This window comes from Bos indicus x Bos taurus, chromosome 9, assembly GCF_003369695.1.
Source record: "Bos indicus x Bos taurus breed Angus x Brahman F1 hybrid chromosome 9, Bos_hybrid_MaternalHap_v2.0, whole genome shotgun sequence".
NCBI classification, from domain to species: Eukaryota; Metazoa; Chordata; class Mammalia; order Artiodactyla; family Bovidae; genus Bos; species Bos indicus x Bos taurus.
The window spans coordinates 67619090-67645438 of NC_040084.1; the positions used below are offsets into that span (position 1 = coordinate 67619090).

At 38.3% G+C, this 26349-nt stretch overlaps 1 protein-coding gene across 6 annotated transcripts in view; it reads left to right on the forward strand.

The window, feature by feature from the left end:
• LAMA2 (laminin subunit alpha 2) overlaps positions 1-26349 on the forward strand; it is a 693105-nt gene that overhangs the window by 553582 nt on the left and 113174 nt on the right. For all 6 annotated transcript variants that reach the window (XM_027551500.1, XM_027551497.1, XM_027551499.1 and 3 more), the window contains 3 exons: positions 3164-3280; positions 3979-4142; positions 6486-6624. In XM_027551500.1, the coding sequence (XP_027407301.1) occupies positions 3164-3280; positions 3979-4142; positions 6486-6624 (420 nt within the window). The remainder of the gene's footprint in view (positions 1-3163; positions 3281-3978; positions 4143-6485; positions 6625-26349) is intronic.

Below are 26349 nucleotides of genomic sequence, written 5' to 3' on the forward strand. Positions count from 1 at the left end.
CAACCAAGGGATCAAACCCAGGTCTCCCACACTGCCGGCAGACTCTACCATCTGAGCCACCAGGGAAGCCTGGGAGAAAAATTCTCTCTAATCACAAACCCTGTTTTTGCTCCTCAAATGCTCAAAGCTTCCTATCTTAAGTATTTTATATCCTACATCCTTTTCTATCTATTCCCTCTCTTTATTTATTTTTATAGCACTCATTGTTAAAAATATGTTACACATTAACTTATTCATTTTTACCCTCCAGCCAAGCCATGAACAATGTGTTTTCTGGCCTGCTGTATCTCCAGGACTGAGAACAGTGTTGGGCACAAAGACAGAATAGAAATGTTCTCTCTCAGTGAATAAAGTATCATAAAGCAAACACAAATAAATGTTATATCAATACTTTGATCAATATTTAGGCGCTCCAGATAGATCCATCTTTCCTTGATGTAAAACTAGATTTCATTAGTGTCTAATCTGAAGTTAGCCACCACTGAAATTGCCTTAATCCCTAGATCATTCCTGCTTCAGTGTGATTAAAAACACATTGTGATCTTTGCAGAACAATGGGTTCCCTAAAGTAACTCAAATAGAGCTTTTATAATGGATTCTTTACCAGCTGAGCTACCAGGGAAGCCCAGAAAGATTCTAATTCACTGCTTAATTGAAAACAAGATGAATGGAGCTCTTCACCTCACATATGGGTGGAAATAATCTCCCTTCTATCGATACAGCATTTTAAGTTACCTTGATTCATAAATACAAACAAACCATGCTGAAGAAAGTTTCCTGAGTGTCTGTCTGCCCGTGGTCAACTTGAAATCGGTTTCTATAAAAGCTAAGGGCTAGAATTCATAGTTGTGGAAAAGAATGTCAGAACTTGAAAAATAAGATATGACTTATAACCATCAGCACTACCTCTCTATTTGTTGTTCATGAAGGGAAATTGAAATTTCTCTGATTTAGCCGGGGTGGGGAGTAGTTGAATGAAACAGAAGTCACAAGTGCAAACAAAACTATTTATTGAGGAAACTCGTCTAGGTACTGGAGATAGAGTGATACAAAGATTGTTTAAAGAAATTTATATTATAGTAAGAAAGTCACTAAACCAATAAATAAGTATATAATATGATCATAAACTGGAGCATGGGCTAATATACATAATAAGTAATATGTTCTCAGCATATTGCTTGATGAATTCAATGTTACCCTTCGTCCACTAGGTACAAGAAAGACTAGGCCAGTAGGCTCAAGAGACTATACATTTCATCCCATACTTATGCATGCACGTTGTAATGAATTGGTATTAATCATTGTCATTAAATAACTTGTACTTTTAGCAGCTCTTAGAAGAACCAATCAAGATGATTCAAGCTATATAAAAAATAAAATATGATTATTTATGTTTCTATCATTTATGGCCACTCTATAAATATAATTCAGATAAATGAGTGCTAGGAAAAAGAAAATAAGGTAATTATAATAGTTGACAATTCTGTCGTGTTTACTGTGTGCTAGGCTGTATTCCAAGCCAATTTCTCTCAAATTTTATTGTGTATATCAGTCACCTGGGATTCTTGTTAAATACAGATTCCAAGTTGGTAGTTCCCAAAAAGGCACTAAGATTGTGCATTTCTAAGAAGCTTCCAGGTGATGCCGATTCTGCTGGTCGCTGGGCCATATTTTGAGTACTGAGGGAATATACATTTTATATGAGGCTAAATGAAGGAGGTTTCCTCCAAGGCAGGGAATTGGGGAAGGGAAAATGGTGAAGGAAAGGCTCAGAGGCAGAAATAAGATGTGTATACCGGCAGCAAATTGAAGTGATTGGTGAAGAGGTAGAGAAAGCAGGGTGTGAAATTAGCACTGTCCCAGTGCAAATAAATGTGGTTTCCACAATTGGAAAGTCAGTGCTGTCACAGCTGAAGACCCAGACTCTATCCTTAGGTAGCTGTGGTTGTTGTTTAGTTGCTACATCCTGTCTGACTCTTTTGCCACCCCATGGACTGTAGCCTGCCAGGTCCCTCTGTCAATGGGATTTCCCAGGCAAGAATACTGGAGTAAACCGTTTCCTACCTACTCCAGGGCATCTTAACCCACCAGAGATCGAACCCATGTCTCCTAAGTTGGCAGGCAGATTCTTTACCACTGAGCCACCGGGGAAGCCCATCCTTAGGTAGACTGGGATTCACATCTTAACTACACTGTGTGACCTTGGTAAATCACTTCACTTGTAGAATTTTCTATTCAGTTAAAAGATGATAAACACAGGACCTATAGAGCTAATGTAGAATTAAGTGAGAAAAGCTTATAAACTACCTGGCCCATATTGAAATTTAAATGAATATATAAACAAGCATTATTATTTATCTCAAAAGGCATAGATGGCAAGGCTTAAATTTATAATCGATGCAGTTAAATCCACAGGTAGAAAAAGATGATTGAAAGAATGAGTCAGAAACAGAAAGAAAAAGAAGGCAAAAGTATACTCCAAATGGAGAAATAGCACCATTTCTTTCCCGTTGATTTTACTCTTCTAGACTAGGAATGAGTTTCATGTGGTTTCAAGACAAGCTATCAGTTTCAAAGAAAAATTAGAGTCTGCTCTCTTTTTATGGAACAGTCCATTAAGTTTATTCTTCCATGTGCGAGTTTCTCTTTTTTTTTTTGAAAAGTACATCCCCTCAGTTCCTTTTAAAATCTCACTTCTTCCAGTTTTTATAGAACTCCCATAGAATAAATCTGCTCACATTTGTGCTCACAAAATATTCATTTGGACACAGATTCTGGAATTTAATGTGTAGTTCCAATGTAATTCAGCATACTTCCACACGCTTGGTAATACATATTCAGCACTTACATTTCAGTTAAAATGGATGTCCATCTTGCTTTAAAAATCTTTTTTCATTCCTCAGCTACCATCACATCAGCCACCATTCTCTTGTATGACTTTCTCACAATAGGAGAAAGAAAGCACCTGTACAGATATTTAAAATAAAGTAAGGCTCAAAGGGTTGGCTGGGTAGTTTTTATCATTCTCATGTAATCTCATAGTCAACATGACATATCTTGATTGCAAAGCCTTGATCAGACAGCTCAGGAAAGCCAGGAATACAGGGCTAGATAGGGTTTTCCCAAAAGGACATTTTGATGTTTTGTTTATGCTGTCTTACAGAAAAAGAAGGAGGCTATAGAAAGTGGCAAACGACAAACTGAGAACACTTTAAAAGAAGGCAATGACATACTCGATGAAGCCAGTCGTCTTGTAGATGAAATCAACTCAGTTATAGTCGTGAGTATTTTATGAAACCCAAAGTTAAACGATGATAATGATGCAAGTGCTCTTGAATAGGAACCAGTGAGAAATTCAGTAGTATAAGCAAATATTGTTACTTTCTTTTGAGTGTAAAGTTGTTTTTGTCTCATTCTATTGTGACCATGCCCACCCATTGGTAACAATTAGAACTTCACGTTATTCTCTCAGTAATGAGGGTACTCACACACTCACACTGACCTGTATTTTCTTTCACAGTGATGAAGGGCATTTGTCGTTCCTAGTACAGAACTTACAATCTGCTTCAGTATTCATATAACGTTAGTTAAACGAGAAATGTAAAGCTACAAACAGACTTTCAACATGCTGTCTCATTCAGTAGATGCTAATATATGATGACATATGGTAATAGAAGTGCAAATAGTCTAAAAGATCCTAATGACTATCATTTATGCATTTAGACCTATGAAGTAGCATTTTTTTTAAAAAAAGATTGTTAGGTTCTTCTTGGTATAAATTCCCTTCACATATTTTCTAATCTCTTTCATTGAATAATAGCTTTTATTCTCTATTCTTTTTTTTTTTTTTTGCTAGGTTAGTAAATTTTAAGTGTTCTAAAAACCTAAGCATGTGTAATTATATCTCCAAGAGACGTTAATAAATTAGAGGAAGCTGGATTCACTTATTTAAAATGCCTTCTTTTCTCTACATATCAGTACGTTGAAGACATTCAAACTAAATTGCCACCCATGTCCAAGGATCTGAAAGATAAAATAGATGACCTCTCCCAAAAAATAAAGGACAGGAAGCTGGCTGAGAAGGTGTCCCAGGCTGAGAGCCATGCAGCTCAGTTAAATGATTCATCTGCTGTCCTTGATGGGTATGTCATTTGTGGTTGGAAATGTCTATGTATCTTGACACTTGTCCAAAAGTTTTGACTAACAGAAATGGTTGAGAGTTGCTTTCAAATCTTGATTTTTGTAATTATTAACATACAAACTGCATGGCCTTTCTGTGGAAAAGCCTAATTAGAAGGGTGTAGACAAAGCTCTACTGGAGCAGCATCAAAAGTCTGAGTTAAAAGTGAATTCAAATATTGCATGGTGAGGAGCGAACATTGCCTTAGGCTACACTTAGAAAAAATATTTTGTTCTTTATTAGAGAGCACAGCAGTGCTCTTATTAGCATTTTAAATAGTAATATATAAACACACATTCTGCTCCAAATTTCAGTTTTATAATTTTAATGAAATCAAACTATTTATTGTTAAAGGGCTGGCTTTTGAAAACGTGGTTGCATTGGTTCAGTTCAGTTCAGTTGCTCAGTCTTGTCAGACTCTCTGCAACCCCATGGACTGCAACACACCAGGCCTCCCTGTCCATTACCAACTCCTGGAGTTTACTCAAATTCCTGTCCATTGAGTCAGTGATGCCATCCAACCATCTCATCCTCTGTTAAACCTGTCTCCTCCCTCCTTCAATCTTTTCCAGCATCAGGGTCTTTTCAAATGAGTCAGTTCTTCACATCAGGTGGCCAAAGTATTGGAGTTTCACTTTCAGCATCAGTCCTTCCAATGAATATTCAGGACTGATTGCCTTTAGGATGGACTGGTTGGATCTCCTTGCAGTCCAAGGGACTCTCAAGAGTCTTCTCCAACACCACAGTTCAAAAGCATCAATTCTTCAGTGCTCAGCCTTCTTTATAGTCCAACTCTCACATCCATACATGACTACTGGAAAAACCATAGATGGACCTTTGTTGGCAAAGTAATGTCTCTGCTTTTTAATATGCTGTCTAGGTTGGTCATAGCTTTTCTTCCAAGGAGCAAGCATCTTTTAATTTCATGGCTGCAGTCACCATCTGCAGTGATTTTGAAGCCCCCCAAAATGAAGTCTCTCACTGTTCCTGCTGTTTTCCCATCTATTTGCCATGAAGTAATGGGACCAAATGCCATGACCTTAGTTTTCTGAATGTTGAATTTTAAGCCAACTTTTTTACTCTCCTCTTTCTCTTTCATCAAGAGGCTCTTTAGTTCTTCTTCGCTTTCTGCCGTAAGTGTGGTGTCATCTGCATATCTGAGGTTATTGATATTTCTCCTGGCAATCTTGATTCCAGCTTGTGCTTTATCCACCCCAGCATTTCTCATGAAGTACCCTGCATATAAGTTAAATAAGCAGGATGACAGTATACAGCCTTGATGCTCTCCTTTCCTGATTTGGAACGAGTCTGTTGTTCCATGTCCAGTTCTAACTGTTGCTTCTTGACCTGCATACAGATTTCTCAGGAGGCAGGTCAGGTGGTCTGGCTTCCCATCTCTTTCAAGAATTTTCCACAGTTTGTTGTGATCCACACAGTCAAAGGCTTTGGCATAGTCAATAAAGCAGAAGTAGATGTTTTTCTGGAATTCTCTTGCTTTTTCAATGATCCAATGGATGTTGGCAATTTGATCTCTGGTTCCTCTGCCTTTTCTAAATCCAGCTTGAACATCTAGAAGTTCACAGTTCGCATACTGTTGAAGCCTGGCTTGGAGAATTTGAGCATGCCTTTGCTATTGTGTGAGATGAGTGCAGTTGTGCAGTAGTTTGAACATTCTTTGGCATTGCCTTCTTTTGGATTGGAATGAAAACTGGTGATTCCATACATAGCCTTTAAGTCTTTTTTTTTTTCCCTTTCAAACTCCATGAAGGCACTACTATTTCAGTACTGCCCTGTGAAATAATAGCTTATTATAACTGTTATTCTTATATGTTTCCATGGGGAGATGGGCCACTAGTGAGGTGTGTTTGACTGGTAAACAGCCTTCTCAATATAACTGGTTTGCTTCCCCTACAATTTGGGGATTGTCATAATAAAATAGGTGTATTAACCCCAAGAATAATTTTCATAAGTAAATCTGGATTTAATATACTCCATGTGAAAGGTTTTGTTTCAAAACTTAATATTCTTGATACAAAGGAAAATATTAATGTTTGAAGACCCTGGGAAAAATTCATATATAATTCATTTTATTATAACAGTTCTAGCTTGGTTATTTAGGAATATGAGTTTAAACTGAAAGCTACAATATAATACAATTAGTAGATACCTCACTATGATTTGGGATTATCATTATTATATTGGCCATGATCATTTGGAAGCCTTATTTGTTATAAGTAAGTTCTTCAAATATTCTTCATTTGAGTACCAACTACTCTGATATTCTCTTTTTGGATAATCCCTTCAGAATCCTTGATGAGGCTAAAAACATCTCCTTCAATGCCACTGCAGCCTTCAACGCTTACAGCAACATTAAGGACTATATTGACGAAGCTGAGAAAATTGCCAAAGAAGCCAAAGTTCTTGCACACGAAGCCACAGAACTGGTAAGAAACAAATAGTGCTATGTACTGAGGTGAACCTTTTCAAGTAAGTTTCTAAACTAAATTTCTCAAACTTAAATAAGCTCTGGAAAATCCTGGCAAATTAGAATATTAGTTTTAAATTATTTTCAAAGGCTCCTTTTAAATTTTATCCAAAATAAATTCTCAATGTGCTGTAATCATAGCAGAACTCTTCTCAGTTACATACTACTTTCCACCACTAATAAGAGTTGTATTATTATCCCAGATGACAAATAGGTTTGTGCCACCAACTCATAAGGAGAAGGCAATGGCACCCCACTCCAGTACTCTTGCCTGGAAAATCCCATGGACGGAAGGCCTGGTGGGCTGTAGTCCATGGGGTCGCTAAGAGTCGGACATGACTGAGCGACTTCACTTTCACTTTTCACTTTCATGCATTGGAGAAGGAAATGGCAACCCACTCCAGTGTTCTTGCCTGGAGAATCCCAGGGACGGGGGAGCCTGGTGGGCTGCCGTCTATGGGGTCGCACAGAGTCAGACGTGACTGAAGCAACTTAGCAGCAGCAGCAACCAACTCATAAAGGAAAATAGCCAAACATAAGACTCTGAAGAGGAAAATTTATAACAATTATTCCATATGTCTTCAATAAGAAAGTGCTTTGGATATTAACACCATTGCTTATAGTCACATAATTTAATTCTATATAAAGTTTAATAATGTGCACATTTTACAAAACATGCCAAATCATATACTTCTAAACTATTATACTATTTTTATCAGTTGAAATATTTACCTTCAAAGCTACTTTTGGCTTCTGTCATTGTTCAAAATAAATTTTCAATTAATATTTTAGAGTTTGGGGGTTCTAGGTATAGCACATTATCTGAGTATCTTCAACAGTGACAAATTTTTTTCCTTTACATGTAGAGCAACATTTTGTAAACAGGTTATGTTTGGTAAACCTTGGCGATACATTTTAGGTCAGCTTTCATTTCACAGGAATCACACAGTTAGTTAAAATGTTCAGAACTATCACTTATTCCTTTGGCTTCACACAAAATCCTCCAAATACATCAGAACTTCAGGAGAAAAGAACCCTTCCTGGACATTTGACTGTGAATGACATATGCAGAAATAATGGGTGTTGAAGAAACAAATCAGTATTTGCTTTGGTATTTAGCACAAATGCTTTCTTCGATTTCAGAGATAGTAGAGGTATTTGCCACATACTTAGACGGTTATTTTATGGTCATAGTGAAAACATCATATTCCATCAGCAATTACTACTGTTTGGTTTCTCTGGGATGACTTTACTAATACCGTGTGTTTTGTTTATTTCTTATTCAAAGTCATGACATAATTATTACAAAAACTTACCTATGTTCAGTTATCCTTTCAAAATGAACCATTTTTCATATCTATTTGAAGATCCTAATCTTCAATTTCACCATTTTCATCTGACCTAAGTCTTATTGGATGGCCATTTTCAGCATCTAGGACAGTGCCTGACAAATCATAGGCCTGCGTGAGTGAATGCACGTCACTCTAATTGACATTTTTCATGCCTGTTTACAACATTTTTTAAAAAAATCTCAATATTATCACTGCTTTATTTTTATAAACTTTGTGCATTTTATGGTAAAGAGCTGTTTATTTTCACCCAAATTTGCTACCATCACTTCTGATAGCTTATGGTGAAAGGTGTCGGATTCTTGATCTCTGAAGAAGATTTAGCTTCCAGGGACCAGGGACCAGCCTTGATCACTCAAGAGCTTTTGTGTAGCAGAGTTTCATTAAAGTGAAAAAGGGCCAGAGAAAGCTTCTGACATAGACATCAGAAGGGGACGGAGAGTGCCCCCCTCACTAGTGTTAACAAGGGAGTTATATACTTTTTTAATTAGTTATTACAATAAATCAGAAGAATGCCTCAAGGTTGTAACAATTTTACCAGACCCACTCCCACAATTTACATTTTAGGATAGCATGATTAGAACTTAACAATAGAAAGATCCTATCAGACCAGATCCCATAATATACATTCTAAAGATATCAGGATTAGTCAGAAGGTTTTCAGGAAGGAGAAACTGTCCTCAAGGAGGATACATTGTTGTTATATAATCTTTAGTACAGAGTTTAAACTGAGTTGTTTGTTGTGTAATCATCAGTTCCAAGCTTAAAGAAAAAACTTTATGTGACTAAGACTAAGGAATGTAGAGGGAAAAAAAGGTATTTGTCCTTTCCTCCTCCTTGAGAGTTCCAGACCCCTGTCTTGACTTCCAGAGCCCCAGATCCCTTTCTCATCCTCAGGGACTCCAGACTTCTTATCAACCTGCCTAGGAATTGACTCTCTCATTTCCCCCACCCCCCACTTTTCTTTTAGGAAAATTATGTTGCCAAGGGAAAGGGGCATTGTTTTCATTCCATAATCACTTCCTGCTGTTGAGGGGTGTGGTCCCTAAATTGTTGAGGCAACTTATTCTCCTAACCCTCATTTTCAGGTCTCTGATCCAAGGACCCCAAGTAATAGTTGGAGGAGGTTGTGGGGCTCCTTGGAGCCTGGACAACTATTTGTAACTTAAAAGCTTTAAAACGGTTAGAAACAAATCCAGTTACACAGTTACAGATGAAGGGATCAAACAGTAAAAACAGAACAATTAGAATTATTATGTTTAAGATAGTTTTCCACCCTGGGGAGCTAGTTAACATTTCCCAAAGTGAGGTGACTGAGGCTTCAGGGGAATCCATAGCCTGAATCGTCTTGTTCATGTGTTTAGTAAAGTGAGTAACATTAGTACTCATATCTGGTATATATGTACAACGTTGGGTATGAATAATGGCACAAGTTCCTCCTTGTGCAGCTGTTAGAATATCTAAGGCCAATATGTTTTGTAAAACCACCTTTCTAATTTGTATTTATTTGTTCAGCATTAATGGCTGAAAGTTACTCAGAGCATCAACTCATAATATCTAATCTGTAGTTCCCAGAGAGGACATCTAATCTGTAGTTCCCAGAGAGGGAACGAATATTGTAGCCAGACAATCACACCAGTGAAATACAGATCTTGCCCAACGAGTTTTAAGGTGTGGCAGATTAGGCTTCTCTGGAAGCTCTGAAAATATGAAGCCATGAGTAAAAGTTAGATCTAGGGTGCATCTTCCTATCCAGCCAGGGGGAAGCCATGCCCGTAAGTGTGAGCCACATATCTAGTAGGTCCCATTTGGAGTAAACCAGCGTGACTGAGGGATCTAGTCCCAACCTGTTCCTGCCCAGGCAAAAGGAGGACCTAAACTGGGATTGGAAAACACAGGAATGATTGTATTTTATATTTCTTGAGGCAAAAATCCAAGTTGTTTCCAATCATTATAACTAAGTTCTTGGCTAACTTCTGGGGATGGCTCTATTTTTTCCCAGCATATGGGAGCGTTAGATAGTAGGCATCCCTTTTTAAGAGTTAGCCATATGACCTCATCTCATATTTGATAAACATCAGGTAGAAAACTACCAGATCTAGACCCAATTACCTTCTTATGTACAGCAAAATAGTCATTAAACCAAGTTAAAACATAATCAAAATTAAAAGTTACATTATGTCCATAGTTACATCACTCCATCTTTAGATTTTTAGATGTCATCAGATCAAGAAGTGTCACATATGATTGTTGTTGGTGAAAGTATTCTCAGAGTTGAAGAAAGTCCTTTCCATGAAGTGGAGAAACTCACTGTGGGATGTCTTCACTTGATGAGGAGGGGAGTGCTCTGCAGACCCAGCAATTAGACCAATTGTGGAATGCAGCATAGGAATGAGTCCAGAACAGGAAGGCGCTGTCTTGAGGGTCAAATGGTCAAACTCAGGACTTTTGGAGTCAACAGAAGCAAGCCCACCTGGATTCTCAGTCCCATCTTGGTTCCTGGCTCAAACAGCGGCTAGTTTGACTCAAAGTCTGGGTCAGGAGTTAACCTCCTGGTAATGTCTGTTGAAAAGCAAAAAGCTGAGTCACATAGTTAATTTTAAGGCTCTATGGGAATATCTGTGTACAAAAACAGCCTATCATAGAGACAGTCCCTTCTTCTTAGGGGCGGTTTGAGCCCTCATTAAAACTATGGGTAGAACTTTAAACCAACTGTCTTGTATTTCCTGAGTTGGCTTACACAGGTGTCTTTTAATAATGTCATTAGCCTTTTCAACTTTTTCTGAAGATTGGGGTCTCCAGGAAGAGTGTAAGTTATACTCTATTCCTAGAGCTTTTGACTCCCCTTGAGTTACAGCAGCTTTAAAGATGGAGCATTGTTGCTCTGAACTTTAGAGTTCAAGATCCCACTCACATCAGGAGAAGTCAGTACAGTAAGATTTTGTCCATTCATTAACCTCGGGCTTTAGTTAATACTGCTTTTGATATGAAAATAGGTGAGGCCATTGAGCTTGATAACGACAGCAACAGCATTTTGTGCTCAACCCACAGTTTTTCCATCTGTCCACACTCTGCTGCTAAGTCACTTCAGTCGTGTCCTACTCTGTGCGACCCCATGGACGGCAGCCCACCAGGCTCCCCCATCCCTGGGATTCTCCAGGCAAGAACACTGGAGTGGGTCGCTATTTCCTTCTCCAGCACATGAAAGTAAAAAGTGAAAGTGAAGTCGCTCAGTCGTGTCCGACTCTTAGCAACCCCATGGACTGCAGCCTTCCAGGCTCCTCCGTCCATGGGATTTTCCAGGCAAGAGTACTGGAGTGGGGTGCCATTGCCTTCTCCGGCCCACACTCTAGGATTTACATTTTGTTCCATTAAAAAGAGCTGGTTCCATATTCATGAAAACAGAGGCCTGGACCTTGTTCAGTATATCCTTCCCCAGAAGGGGTGAGGGAGACTCTGGCACAATTAGAAACTCACGAGAAAACAGCACAGAGTCCCAGTTTCCACTTAAAGGATGACTTCCCTGGTGGCTCTGACAGTAAAGCATCTGCCTACAATGTGAGAGATCCGGGTTCAATCCCTGGGTTGGGAAGATCTCCTGGAGAAGGAAATGGCAACCCACTCCAGTACTCCTGCCTGGAAAATCCCATGGATGGAGGAACCTGGTAGGCTACAGTCCATGGGGTCGCAAAGAATTGGACATGACTAAGGGACTTCACTCACTCATCCAGACAGTCCATTTTGGTAGTCGATTGGGAGGAAAGTGAGCCAGGGGCTTCAGTGAGCACAGAGAAAATTGCCCCAGTGTCCAAAAGAAATTGACTGCTTGGCCTTCCACAGTTATTAATACCCAGGGCTCCTCAGATGTAATTAGGATGGGAGCTATTGAATTTCTACCGACACTGAGGCAGCCCCTCCTGGAAGGGTACCCTAACTCTCAGCCTGTTCAGTAGCGAGCCCCAGATAAAGGGATAAAGGGGCAAAATAAGAGAACAGGAAGCAGCTGAAGCTTTCATACACAAATCTGCACCGTTAGGACATAAGTCTGGCATGTCTCACAGAGAGATAAAGAACAACACATAAGGCACTTCTACCCATTTCCCTTATTTTCTATGGAACCGGTCTAGTTGTAAAACAGTATCATAATTGAGAGACCCTTTAACATGTCAGTATTTATCATCTTCCAAAGGATACTGTGGCCATTCAGTATCACAGAAGAAGATCAGGTATGTCTTTTTAAATTCTGGGGATCAAGCTTGTCCCACCTTTTTTTAAAATACATTTTAAAGAAGTGGTTCTGGAACTGCTAGCTCCCATCTGTAAGAGAGAAAGAAGCAGCATCCACAGCCTTGGCTTTTTTCCATCAGAAGCGTCCTTCCCTGCTTTAGATGGGAGTGTAGCAGACTCTCCACCAAAGCTTTCTTTCCCTGGTCAGACTTAGTCGGTCCCTTACCGACACAGGCGTCTTACTCGTCCCTCCCAGTTCTACCACCAAGGCGGGGTGGAGATGCACCAGGGGTAGACCTGATGGCATCCCAGATTGATTTAGTTCCATACCACCGAGACCTTTGTTTGATTTGCCAGACTAATTTCCCAGAATGTTTCCCAAGCTAGGACTACTAGGAGAAGCATCCATCTTACGTGTGCCTGTGCACATTCCTGAGTATGGTCTTGACTGCATTAGAATGGGTGAGTCATAAAGAGACAAATAACAACCAAGATGTCCCTCCTGAGTGTCACCACACCAGTATATGTGATAGCAAAAGAGGTGGTGGAGGGTTGGCCAACAAGGAAAAAGTGATTTTTGTTCTCTAGCTATTAGCGTCAATCGTTCCAGCTCATTTCTACAGATTCCACAAAAGGAATATCTAAACAGTTGAGACAAAAGCCATCAGAGAGCCTCTTCTGGTCCACTAAGAGCTAGCACTACCAAAGGAAGAAGCCCATTGCATTTCCAATCTAACCAGATTCTGCAATTCCCGATCTGTGTCCTCAAAAACCTCATGGTCACCAGCAGTGCTTTTATCCATATAGACAGGAGGCACAGCCATGACAAAGACTCACTTTCAGGTTTCTGGCCCCTGAGACAGGCAGCCAAGAGAGTAACTTCTAGCGTGAGAGATGTTCCTAGGGTTCCACCTCACTCCGTACGTACTTCTAGTAACTTTCGGCTCCTAGCAAGGCTAGGCGCTTTCTTACTTGGGGTCTAAGTAAAAGTATGTAGTAACAGCATGGATCACTAGTCCCTTGAAAGTCTATGATCCAAAAGATTAGGCTAGTACTTCTAATTTCCCATGCAATTATGAAATGGTCAAAGAGACCAGGAAAAGCTGACCAAGAAAGGAAAGTTCAGTTCACGCACTTTGCCCATTTCTGGTCGCTCCCCTTGCAGGGACCTTGGGTGTCTCTTGGCATTGACAGAGACAAGGCTCCCCTTTTGGGGGCTGCCTTCAGTCATTATGAGGCACCGCAAAACCACAGAGCAGGGCTCAATGCTTGCATCGTGCAGGACATGTCATTCATTCACACAGCACACCGTAAAGTTAGTAAAGTAAAGCAGAAAATGTGTATATTGAGAAAGCAGAGAGGCTAGAGCTCTGAGTGTTCTTACCTTATCCTGAAGATCCTGGAAAGCCCCCAAGATGATAACTTATGGTGAACAGTGTCTGATTCTTGATCTCTGAAGATTTAGCTTCGGGACCAGGGACCAGACTTGATCACTCAAGAGCTTTTGTGTAGCAGAGTTTTATTAAAGTGAAAAAGGGCCAGAGAAAGCTTCTGACATAGACATCAGAAGGGGACAGAGAGTGCCCCCCTCACTAGTGTTAGCAAAGGAGTTATATACTTTTTTAATTAGTGATTACAATAAGTCAGAAGAATGTCTCAAGGTTGTAACAATTTTACCAGACCCACTCCCACAATTTAAATTTTAGGATAACAGGATTTGAAGAAGGAAATGGCAACCCACTCCAGTATTCTTGCCTGGAAAATACCATGGACAGAGGAGCCTGGTAGGCTACAGTCCATGGGGTTGCAAAGAGTCGGATACGACTGAGCAACTTCACTTTTCTTTCTGGAAGGAGAAACTGTCCTCAAGGATGATACACTGTTGTTATATAATCCTTAGTACAGAGTTTAAACTGAGTTGTTTGTTGTGGGGTCATCAGTTCCAGGCTTAAAGAAAAAAAAACATTTTATGTGACTAAGACTAAGGAATGTAGAGGGAAAAAAAGGTGTTTGTCCTTTCCTCCTCCTTGAGAATTCCAGACCTCTATCTCCAATTTGAGAGCCCCAGGCCCCTTTTGCTGCCTTAGGGACCCCAGCCTTCTTATCAACCTGCCTAAGAATTGATTCTCTCACTTCACACTTACGAGACTCATTTTCATGCCAACATGAAATATTCACTTTTCCTCAGCACTGATGTTTATACCTGATAGGCTAGCCAAACTCAAACATAGAGCTAGGAGAAGTTTTAATGCATACAGCATGTCCACTTGTTCTTGTTATTCCGTCCCCATAAGCTGTAAAAATAATTAAATGTCTGAAAAATTTCTAAGGCTAAAGAGGATCACTGATTTATTAAATGGCTATCAGCAAACACACAGAAGACTGATTTGGTCAGAAAGATTGTTAGACTGTGTTTCAGGAACAGAATAAATAAAGTTTTAATTTTAATAATTCATTATAATGTAGTTCCTATTGTACTAGAAAGGAAATATATTTGCCATTAAATTGAGCAATTACCTAGATATAACTAGCATTTCATAAATGTAAGAGCTGGTATTATTGCTACAGCTATAGATAAACATGGAAGAGTAAGATTAAGTTTATTATTTATGTATGAAAGAGTCATTTGAATCTAGGCCTACAAAGAAGGAAGAATGTCTTTAATGAATTAGAAACAAAGTACAAAGAAGCAAAGGACAAATTTATACAAGGAGGAAAAAAGACCTGTTAGACAAGCAATAAAACAACCAATTATTACTGTGAAGAAAATGGATGTGAGATAATATGAGAAGGAAAAAAAGCATTGAAAATAACATAGGGGAAAAAAAACCCCAAATGAATGGTGAAATAATCTTAAAGCATAATTGACAACATTTTTAAAGCCACTTCACTTTTAAATATCTACTTAAGTCTACCTATTTGTAATGCACACATAATCAACAATGTAATTGAAAGGAAAATATGAGTGAGAAGAAAGGTGATCCTTTATTTTAATTAAATAGTGAGCAGGTGGAGTCTATAAACAACTAAATATTATAGTATAGTTGCTATGTAAACAGCAACAACCTCTTATCTTGCATATTTAATTTATTTAAATCTCAAAATGAAATGTTATTTTAGGAACATGTTGTTGTTCAGTCGCCCAGTCATGTCTGACTCTTTGCAACCCCATGGACTGCAGGATGCCAGGCCTCCCTGTCCCTCACCATCTCCCGAATTTTGCCCAAGTTCCTTTTTTTTTTTTTAAATGACAGATATTTATTCCCTCACAGTTCCAGAGGCTAGAGCCTAAAATCAAGATGTCTAAAGAGCCATGACCCACGCCCCCCAAAGACTCTGAGTAGAATCTCTCTTTACCTTTTCTTTTTTTTTTTTTTCTTTTTTTGCCAAATATCAAAATGAATCCACCACAGGTATACATGTGTTCCCCATCCTGAACCCTCCTCCCTCCTCCCTCCCCATACCATCCCTCTGGGTCGTCCCAGTGCACCAGCCCCAAGCATCCAGTATCGTGCATTGAACCTGGACTGGCATCTCGTTTCATACATGATATTTTACATGTTCATTACATTGGTGTTGCCATCCAGCCATCTCATCCTCTGATGCCCTCTTCTTCTGCCTTCAATCCTTCCCAGCATCAGGAACTTTCCTAGTGAGTCAGGTGTTCACATCAGGTGACCAAAATACTGGAACTTCAGCTTCAGCATCTGTCCTTCCAATGAGTATTAAGGGTTGATTTCCCTTAAGGTTGACTGGTTGATCTCCTGGCTGTCCAGGGACCTCTCAGGAGTCTTCTCCAGCACCACAGTTTGAAGGCATCAATTCTTTAACACTCTGCCTTCTTTACAGTCAGCCTCTCACAACCATACTGGGAAAACCATAGCCTTGACTATACAGACCTTTTAGGCAGAGTGATGTCTCTGCTTTTCAACACACTGTCTAGCTTGGTCATAGGAACATAAACTTTATGAAAAAATAAACACTACTACTTTTCTAATGGGCTTCCCTTATGACTCAGATGGTAAAGAATCTGCATACAGTCAAGAGACCCAGATCCATCCCTGGGACAGGAAGATCCCCTGGAGAAGGGAATGGCAACTCACAGTAGTCTTGCCTGCAGAATTCCATGAACAGGAATTCCATGAATCAGGAGCCTGATTGGCTACAGTCTATGGGATCGCAGAGTCAGACACAACTGAGTGACTAACACTTTCACACTTCCAATTTTCTATTAGTGTTCGGTGGGAAAATTACTATTATTGTATTATTGGTATAAAATTATTGTTTTCCCTACACACAGTCTCAAAGATAACATCTCATTTTGTACTTCTCATTGGTGGGCACAAGGAAAAAGAGAAGGGAAATATATCACTCTTTCAACAATAGAATATGAAGATCCAGTCATTTTTTTCTAATCTCAATGGCTTTGATGCTATAAAAAGTCCTCAGACTCTAAAACAACAGAGAATTAAATCTTTAAAAACATTTCCAGATCATAGGAAAACTTAAAACCTGTATTATCAACTAGATCCAATTTTAGAAGTAGATGAAGAATAGATTTTATATGCTGCTGGAGCCTTGGGATGACAATAGTCATGGTTTTAGTGGCCCTGGAAGATAAGACCCTCTGCCCTTTACCACTGGGGAGTTCTTAGAGGATGTACACTTGAATCTGGTATATCCAAACAGCAAGCAACAACGACAAAACAGAAGGCTAATGTAGAATGGATTCTAGTGTTCTTGTTCATTAAGATTATGAAGAGTCATCACATAATAACCACACAATCTCTATCAACACTGAAATGTTGCCCTCCTTCCTTTCTTAATTTCCTTCCTCCCTTTCTCTTTTTCTCAGAGTGAGTGGAATGTGTTCTGTGACATACACTTGAGTGTAGAAAACATAGGCAGTCCACACCTTAAGATTTCTTTTTTTTTTTCTTCTGTACCCTCTTCTTTACACTACAATCACTGTTATCATCTAAAGCTCTCTCCCTCTCTTTCACATACACACTCTCTAATCCAGAATCCTCTTTCTCAGTTATTAATAGTCTCAGTCTCCGTGTTTAGTCTGATCTTCTCTAAGAATCAGCATTAGAAATTGAGAATTTATACTGTCTTTCAACTCCAGTGCACAATATGGTCTTCCTCTTTATTCTCCAAATCCATGTTCTGTCAGTCGATGCAATTATGCATCATTCCTGGGAGCCATGAGTCTAAATATCTGCAGCATGATATTTCCCAAACATATCTAGGAGAAAATAAGGTAAAATACAGAAGAAGGTGGGGATAATTCTTTTTTTCATAAAAAAATAATAGTGAGACAGTTAGTAAAGAACCAACTGGTGATTGCAGCCATGAAATTAAAAGACGCTTACTCCTTGGAAGGAAAGTTATGACCAACCTAGACAGCATATTCAAAAGCAGAGACATTACTTTGCCAACAAAGGTCCATCTAGTCAAGGCTATGGTTTTTCCAGTGGTCGTGTATGGATGTAAGAGTTGGACTATAAAGAAAGCTGAGCGCCAAAGAATTGATGCTTTTGAACTGTGGTGTTAGAGAAGAGTCTTGAGAGTCCCTTGGACTGCAAGGAGATCCAACCAGTGGATCCTAAAGGAAATCAGTCCTGAATATTCACTGGAAGGACTGATGCTGAAGTTGAAACTCCAATACTCTGGCCACCTGATGTGAAGAACTAACTCATTTGAAAAGACCCTGATGCTGGGAAAGATTGAGAGCAGGAAGAGAAGGGGACAACAGAGGATGAGATGGTTGGATGGCATCACCGACTCAATGGACATGGGTTTGGGTCAACTCCGGGAGTTGATGATGGACAGGGAGGCCTGGCATGCTGCAGTTCATGGGGTTGCAAAGACTCAGACCTGACTGAGAGACTGAACTGACCTACTAAATAAAAGTGCTGTGTAAGTGTTATGTAGACTTTATAGGAATTAAAGAGTAGGGGCGGGATCTGGAAAAATTATCCAAGAGAAAAATATACCTAAAATTAAGTAGGTTTAAAGCCTGAGACACCTGTTCCAAATCAATACGCGAACTGCTGTTGTAAAGTGACTTCCCACTATTAATTCCTTAATATAAGGAGAGTAAAAATCCATAGAAACTTCACAAGGAGTTTTTTCTTCCTTTTGGGTCAAGAGTCTAGAGAATAATTTGGATTTTTGTAAATTTACTCTTATGTAGCATGTCAAAGGAGAGAAAAATCCTGTTAGAAAATAAGGATACAACTTCTAAAATAGAACATAGGCAAAACACTCTCCGACATACATCACAGCAGGATCCTCTATGACCCACCTCCCAGAATATTGGAAATAAAAGCAAAAATAAACAAATGGGACCTAATTAAACTTAAAAGCTTCTGCACAACAAAGGAAACTATAAGCAAGGTGAAAAGACAGCCTTCAGAATGGGAGAAAATAATAGCAAATGAAGCAACTGACAAACAACTAATCTCAAAAATATACGAGCAACTCCTACAGCTCAATTCCAGAAAAATAAACAACCCAATCAAAACAATCGGCCAAAGAACTAAATAGACATTTCTCCAAAGAAGACATACAGATGGCTAACAAACACATGAAAAGATGCTCAACATCACTCATTATCAGAGAAATGCAAATCAAAACCACTATGAGGTACCATTTCACGCCAGTCAGAATGGCTGCAATCCAAAAGTCTACAAGCAATAAATGCTGGAGAGGGTGTGGAGAAAAGGGAACCCTCTTACACTGTTGGTGGGAATGCAAACTAGTACAGCCACTATGGAGAACAGTGTGGAGAATCCTTAAAAAACTGGAAGTAGAACTGCCTTATGACCCAGCAATCCCACTGCTGGGCATACACACTGAGGAAACCAGAAGGGAAAGAGACACGTGTACCCCAATGTTCATCGTAGCACTGTTTATAATAGCCAGGACATGGAAGCAACCTAGATGTCCATCAGCAGATGAATGGATAAGAAAGCGGTGGTACATATACACAATGGAGTATTACTCAGCCATTAAAAAGAATACATTTGAATCAGTTCTAATGAGGTGGATGAAACTGGAGCCTATTATACAGAGTGAAGTAAGCCAGAAAGAAAAACACCAATACAGTATACTAACGCATATATATGGAATTTAGAAAGATGGTAACAATAACCCTGTATGCGAGACAGCAAGAGAGACACTGATGTATAGAACAGTCTTTTGGACTCTGGGAGAGGGAGAGGGTGGGATGATTTGGGAGAATGGCATTGAAACATGTATAATATCATATATGAAATGAATCGCCAGTCCAGGTTTGATGCACAATACTGGATGCTTGGGGCTGGTGCACTGGGACGACCCAGAGGGATGGTATGGGGAGGAATGAGGGAGGAGGGTTCAGGATGGGGAACACGTGTATACCTGTGGCAGATTCATGTTGATATATGGCAAAACCAATAAAATATTGTAAAGCTAAAAAATAAAAAAAAGAAAAAGAAAATAAGGATACTAGAAAGGAATGTCAGGGAGCTCTGATAACATAGCAGCCTGAGTTAATTCAGATCCCTCCTAATGTGAGAAATTCACAGAAATGTTAGATAAACTCTAACTCCCCAAATTTAACACACACTTTATTTTGGAAAGAGGAAACAAAAGGGTAATCTGAAAATAAAAACAAGAGAAACATAATAGCACATCCTAAAGCTGGCACCTTATTGACTCAGTGAATTTGGAACATAAATATATATCATATGTCTAGAGACTGGATTTTAAAAGCCCAAGCAGGGAGAGAAAGCATCACAAACATCATCCTAAACCTATAAACGAAGGAGTTTCTTTTGACTAATTGAAAGTATGCAGAATTGTGAGACTTCCAAACAGTTTTCTCATCAATGAACACTCCCTCTAGACCAGAACATGCCAAGGAATCTTGTTTCTTTTCATGCCCCAGTTGTGAAAAATGTCTCTCATAAGCTGTTAAAACCACAAGCCAATGGGTTGGAGTCCAAATTATACCATATACTTTTATATATGGATTGAAGTTTGCATGGTACAAGACTTTCCAAGCTAAAATTTTAACAGAGGAGGGGAGAGGAATTGGTTCTTTCAACCCTTAGAATATCTAGAAGGACACAGAGGAGTGGTCTGTTTATGTACACTGTAAATAATCAACTAGGAAAGAGGGTAGGCAGGCAAAGTATGTAACATGATCCTGAAGTTATTAAAAAATCTGAAAGAGGATATACAATAAAAGTGTTTAAAATTATTGCAATGTTAAAAAAGAATACAAAAGAGTGATAAAAAGAATAACTACAGAAGATTATGGAAATGTATAATAGAAGCAAATAAAATTTCTAAAAATAAAAAATATATAGTAAGTATAATTAAAATTTGAATGGGAAAGCTAAACAAAGGAGAAAGAGAATGAATTAATTGAAAGAGTTGAATACATTACCCAGAATGCAACAAGCATGGTAAAATATAAAAGAAGTGTAAAAGACAAGAAATATACCTTGTAAAAATCAATGTAAATCTATTAGGGGTTCAGAAATTGATAAGAGTGAAAAGAGGGAAGTAGTAACGGTAAAAGAGATACTGAAAATTTTCAAGGCCTGGTGAGAGAGAATTTCTCAAAGAAAGCCCTTCACGATAAATGAGCTTCCCTGGTGGCTCAGACAGTAAAGAATCTGCCTGCAATGCCAGAGACCTGGGTTTGATCCCTGGGTTGGGAAGATCCTCTGGAGGAGGGCATAGCAACCCACTCCAGTATTCTTGCCATGGGGTCACAAAGAGTCAGACACGACTGAGAGACTAAGCACACACACTTCACGATAAATAAAATTAAATCTATACCTGGAAAGATCGTTGTTAGACTATGGAAGTCAAAGAGAAAGAAAACAATATCTTAAAGTAATCTAGAGAAAAAAGACTTTGGGTCAGACACTGAGTGCACAGCTGGAGCGTCAGCTTTAAAAGATGCTGAATCTCTGCTTGCTTTCTGCTCTGTGCCTTCAGTTCTTGGTGACCATGGTGTTCTGTTTAACTCCTACTTCCTTTTACCAGAGAAGAATGTCTCCAGAATTAACAGTTAAGCTAAAAATAGCCCTCATGAGGACAGAAACACTAATAACTCTGTGAGAATTTCACTTTCACTAGATTCTGTGATTTTCATGTAGGTAATACTTGGTATTCAGTAGCTGATCACTAAATGTCAGTTGTTTCCTCCCATCTCCAAACACTGATGCTAGGCATCTAGAAAGGCTAGGATGCTCCAGATTTTCAGAATAGATGAGGTATTTATACTGCCACAAGGAACAGGAAAGTTGAATAGAGAAGAAAATTTCAAAGGAAATATGTATTTCCCTACTTAGATTGAAATCATCTATGAATGTTTATTTGAATGTAGTTGTCTTGTAAGATAGTTTTTTTTTTAGTGATTAGAATTAAGTTCAAGGGGTGTGCTGAAGTTTCCTAATCAGGATGTAGGAAGAAGATAGAAGGTCACAATTTGAGAATTAGAAGATCTGTCTCCAAATTGGATGCATATTGTCCATGTACTGAGCTGTGTCAGCTAAAGTATAGCTTTTTAAGAAACTGCACATTTTCTTCTGATCTCTCTCTTGGCTTAATGCCAGTAGTTAATAATCCCCAAAACTTAAAATTTATTTTTTAACCTCATTTAATATTAAGCCTCCAATTATCCTTCTTTGATGCAATTGTGGTGCTTGTAATAGGTAACTTCTGAACTGTTTATTAACGTGAGGTATTAAGCATGTCCACATTTTCAATTTTTTCTTTGTTTTTAAACCTTTTTTTAAGCCACATATTTATTGTACTTAATATATAGAGGCATTATGAAACACATAGGAATAAATAAATAGAATTCTGGCCTGTCCTCAAACCATAAATTATCATTTAAGTTTTTATTATTTGTGATGTTAGTAAAAATGATACTTTCCAACTTTTACTACATTATTTATGCTTTTCCTTTATTATACTTTTTGATTTTCTTTTTATTTTTATTATTCTTTCTTTTAATAGTAGTATTATTCCTAATAATCTCTTCTTTTTTATTAGTTTTTAAATCCTTATGTAGCTAGATTCTTTTGATACCACTGCTACTGGTCAATAAATCATATAATCAAATACTGTGAATTTTGCAATAGTATGATTAAACATTAAGGTATTTCTAATGAGTATTTGTTTAGAAATGTGGTCATATCTTCTCTTCAGTCTGTCTTATTTAATATTTGCTTTGTGTAATTGGATGAACCAAAATACATAAAGAATACTTGCAAGGTCATTTTTGAGTTTTTATTTCCTACATAAAGAACTGCAAATATTAGCAGAATACACATTGCAATCAAAAGGCCCGATAAAATATAGTGTCAGTCAAGTTTTAAACTTTAACTCACATATACCTTGTATTTTATTCTGTCAGCCATTACTTAGAAGTTATTCAAACAGTAATTTTGACTTCTTATTAATATCTATAATCATTGGAATTTAAATTCTATACCAGTGTAGTGTTAATGGAAAAAATAGTATAATCCATAATAGGTTTGACAATTGAATCTGTCAATAAAGCTGGTGAGCATTTTTTCTCCATAAGCAATTCAGCAACTTATCTAAGAACTGATTCGTGCAAGAGCAAATATGAAAAAGTCAGTGAGGATCTAAGTTACACAGAAAAATATTAAATCTGTGTGTGAAAATGGTATTCCTTAAGCCAGCTAACATGATATACTCATTTGAGTAAATAACTTTAAAGAATCTATTGGAAGCAGAGAAACAAGCTTCTGTTTTATTACCCAGAATTTGACATATTTGAAAATTTAGGGCATAAATTGTTAGAAATGAAATCAAAGAGTTTGATTAGTCAGCAACACAGAAATTCTTTGGGGTGATGCTATAATGCAATGTAAATTTAAACTAATTTTATTCAAGACAACAGTGCGCTCAGACCTGCTACTTGAGAGTTCCACCAACAGGAATAAATACAAGAATAAATATAGGACTAATCAAGAAGTGAAATTGCCATGTTGAGTTTGATTCTGGACATTAAATGGAAAGAAAGGCATAACCCCTCTAAGGATGTTCTCTAAATCAATAGACACTTCACCACTGTCTTTACTCAGAATCAAGACTCCTCATGGTGCCCACCAATGCTACCCTCAATAGTTTGTCTGGTCCCTACCTCATGGCAACAAGTCAGTGGTGCCCAGAGGTGCTGGAGCAATGGTTCTCATGCTGTGATTGGTGAAAACCTGTTTTCACTTGGTTACTATACATGTTGATTTTTGGTCTCTCAGTCATGTCTGACTCTTGGCAACCCCAGGAACTGCAGTATGCCAGGCTTCCCTGTTCTTCACTCTTCCCCGGAATTTGCTCAAACTCATATCCATTGAATTGGTGACGCCATCCAGCCATCTAATCCTCTGTCACCCCCTTCTCCTCCTGCCCTCAATCTTCCCCAGCATCAGGGTCTTTTCCATTGAGTTGGCTCTTTGCATCAGCTGGCAAAAGTATTGGAGCTTCAGATTCAGCAGTAGTCCTTGCAGTGAATATTCAAGGTGGAATTCCTTTAGGATTGACTGGTTTGAACTCCTTGCAGTCCAAGGGACTCTCAAGAGTCTTCTCCAACACCATCGTTCAAAAGCATCAATTCTTCAGTGCTCAGCCTTCTTTATGGTAACTCTCACATCCACACATGACTACTGGAAAAACCATACCTTTGACTATATGGATCTTTGTAGGCAAAGTCATGTGTCTGCCTTTTCATGCTCTGTCTAGGTTGGTCATAGCTTTTTTCGAAGGAGTAAGCATCTTTTGATTTCATTGCTGCAGTCACTCACTGTCTGCAGTGATTTTTGGAGCCCAGGAAAATAAAATCTATCACTGTTTCCACTTTTTTCCCCATTTCTTTACCGTGAAGTGATGGGACTGGATGCCATGATCTTAGTTTTTTGAATGTTGAGTTTTAAGCCAGGTTTACTCTATATACTTTTTTTTTTTTTTTTAAGATTTATATAGTTGGTTTTGACTGTGCTGGGTCTTCATTGCTGCAGCCTTTCTCTAGTTGCTGAGAACAGGGGGATACTCTTCACTGTTGCAGAGCAAGGGCTCCGGGCATGCTCTAGGCATATAAGGCTTCAGTAGTTGTGGCCCACAGGCTTAATTGCCCCCCTGCATGTGGGATCTTCCCAGACAAGGGGTCTAACTCGTTTCCCCTGCATTGGCAGGTGGATTCTTAACCACTAGATGACCAGAGAAGCCTGAATATACTTTTAAATCCTCTCTTGATTGCGTTTCTCAGTGTTATCGAGCTGCAAATTCGCAGTCATGAATTCTAAATTCTTATGAGTAAGTTTTGGAGATTTTCGGCTCATCTAACCCCTGTCCCATCTTAGGATGTTATGCGATGCCAGGATCTACAGCCTTTCACCAGATTTCTGACCAGAGTCATTCCTTTGGGTTGTTTCCAAACTCATTTTTGATTTAGTGTTTCATTTTAGTATCCTAGAGATTTTTGAAATATAGGTTATTTTGAAACACATTTAAAATCAATACACAGTGATTTTCTTATTTTAAAATTGAAAGTGATCTTTTATGACAAAAGCAGTTCATATTCATTATACAAAAATAGGAAATACAGACAAGCAAAAGAAAGAAAATCTAAAATGTGTATAATCTCACTAACCACAAATAATCACTTTTATAATGTTGTTTATCTGTCCATATTGTTTCCTGTACAAATGGTTTTTGTACAAATGGTTTTGCATAACTGTTTTTATAGCTTAATATATCTAATTAACATCACATACATTTTTTTCAATATTCTCAAAAGTTATACCTTTTAAAATGTATACAGGACTAGACCACCATTTTTTCTAAGAACTTATTTTATTGTAGTAAGAAATTCCTCCCCAATTTTTAGCAACAGTCTAACATGCCCAAATATAAATTTCTCGACATGTATTTTACATAAACACGTTGTGGCTAGTTACCGGTCCTTACATACACCTCTGCACATTTTGGAAAGCTTTCTTTATTAAAAAGATTTTATAATCATCTAAGTCACATAGTATCTTGACAAATTATCCCCTTTGGAAATGTGCAAGACTTGTCTTCTAAAATAAATTATTTCATAACAAAATAAGTTATAAACCATGCTGATGAATTTTCAGCTAGTACTTTCTTTAGAAAACAAAGACAAACAACGATTATACATCTCTCCTTAGTGCCAACTTTTTTAATGAATTCAGAAAATTTCTCTCTAATGAAGTTATTTGAAGGCCACTTAGAAGAATAATAAGAATTAAAAGAAATATAAACAATAACTTTTAAATTTGCTGATTTAAATAATAAATCAGTCACGTGTTGGTTTACCATCCCGATCAACTTAACTGCAGGTCTCACCTTCACATTTTCTTCCCCTAAGTGAGCCTCCTCTGACAACAAACACCTAGATATTTCCATGCTCCATTGTGGCAGTAATCATTTTCTGTGTAAGGAATTTTTCCACTGCACTGCACCACTTCACTGCACTTCTGTTAGAGAAGACAGAGTCATTCCGTCTTTGAATATCAGAGATTACTCCAGTGCTTGAAGGAGCTGCTGCTGCTGCTGCTAAGTCGCTTCAGTCATATCTGACTCTGTGTGACCCCAGAGACAGCAGCCCACCAGGCTCCTCTGTCCCTGGGATTCTCCAGGCAAGAATACTGGAGTGAGTTACCATTTCCTTCTCCAATGCATGAAAGTGAAAAGTGAAAGTGAAGTCGTTCAGTTGTCCGACTCTTCGCAACCCCATGGACTGCAGCCTACCAGGCTCCTCCATCCATGAGATTTTCCAGGCAAGAGTACTGGAGTGGGTTGTTATTTCCTTCTCCTTGGACGAGCTATAAACTTTTATTGGGTAAATCAGTCGATTCATTCGTCTATTAATCAATGACATGATGCCTTAACAAGTCACTATGAATATTTAACAAATAGCAGAAAGAAGAAAACTAACATGTATTAAAAGCCAATTAAATACCAAGCCTCTGTTAAATCTTTGTAGACTTTATCATTTTATTTTTTCTTGTATTTTTCCTTCTCTAATGATTTAGATTATCTCACATTTT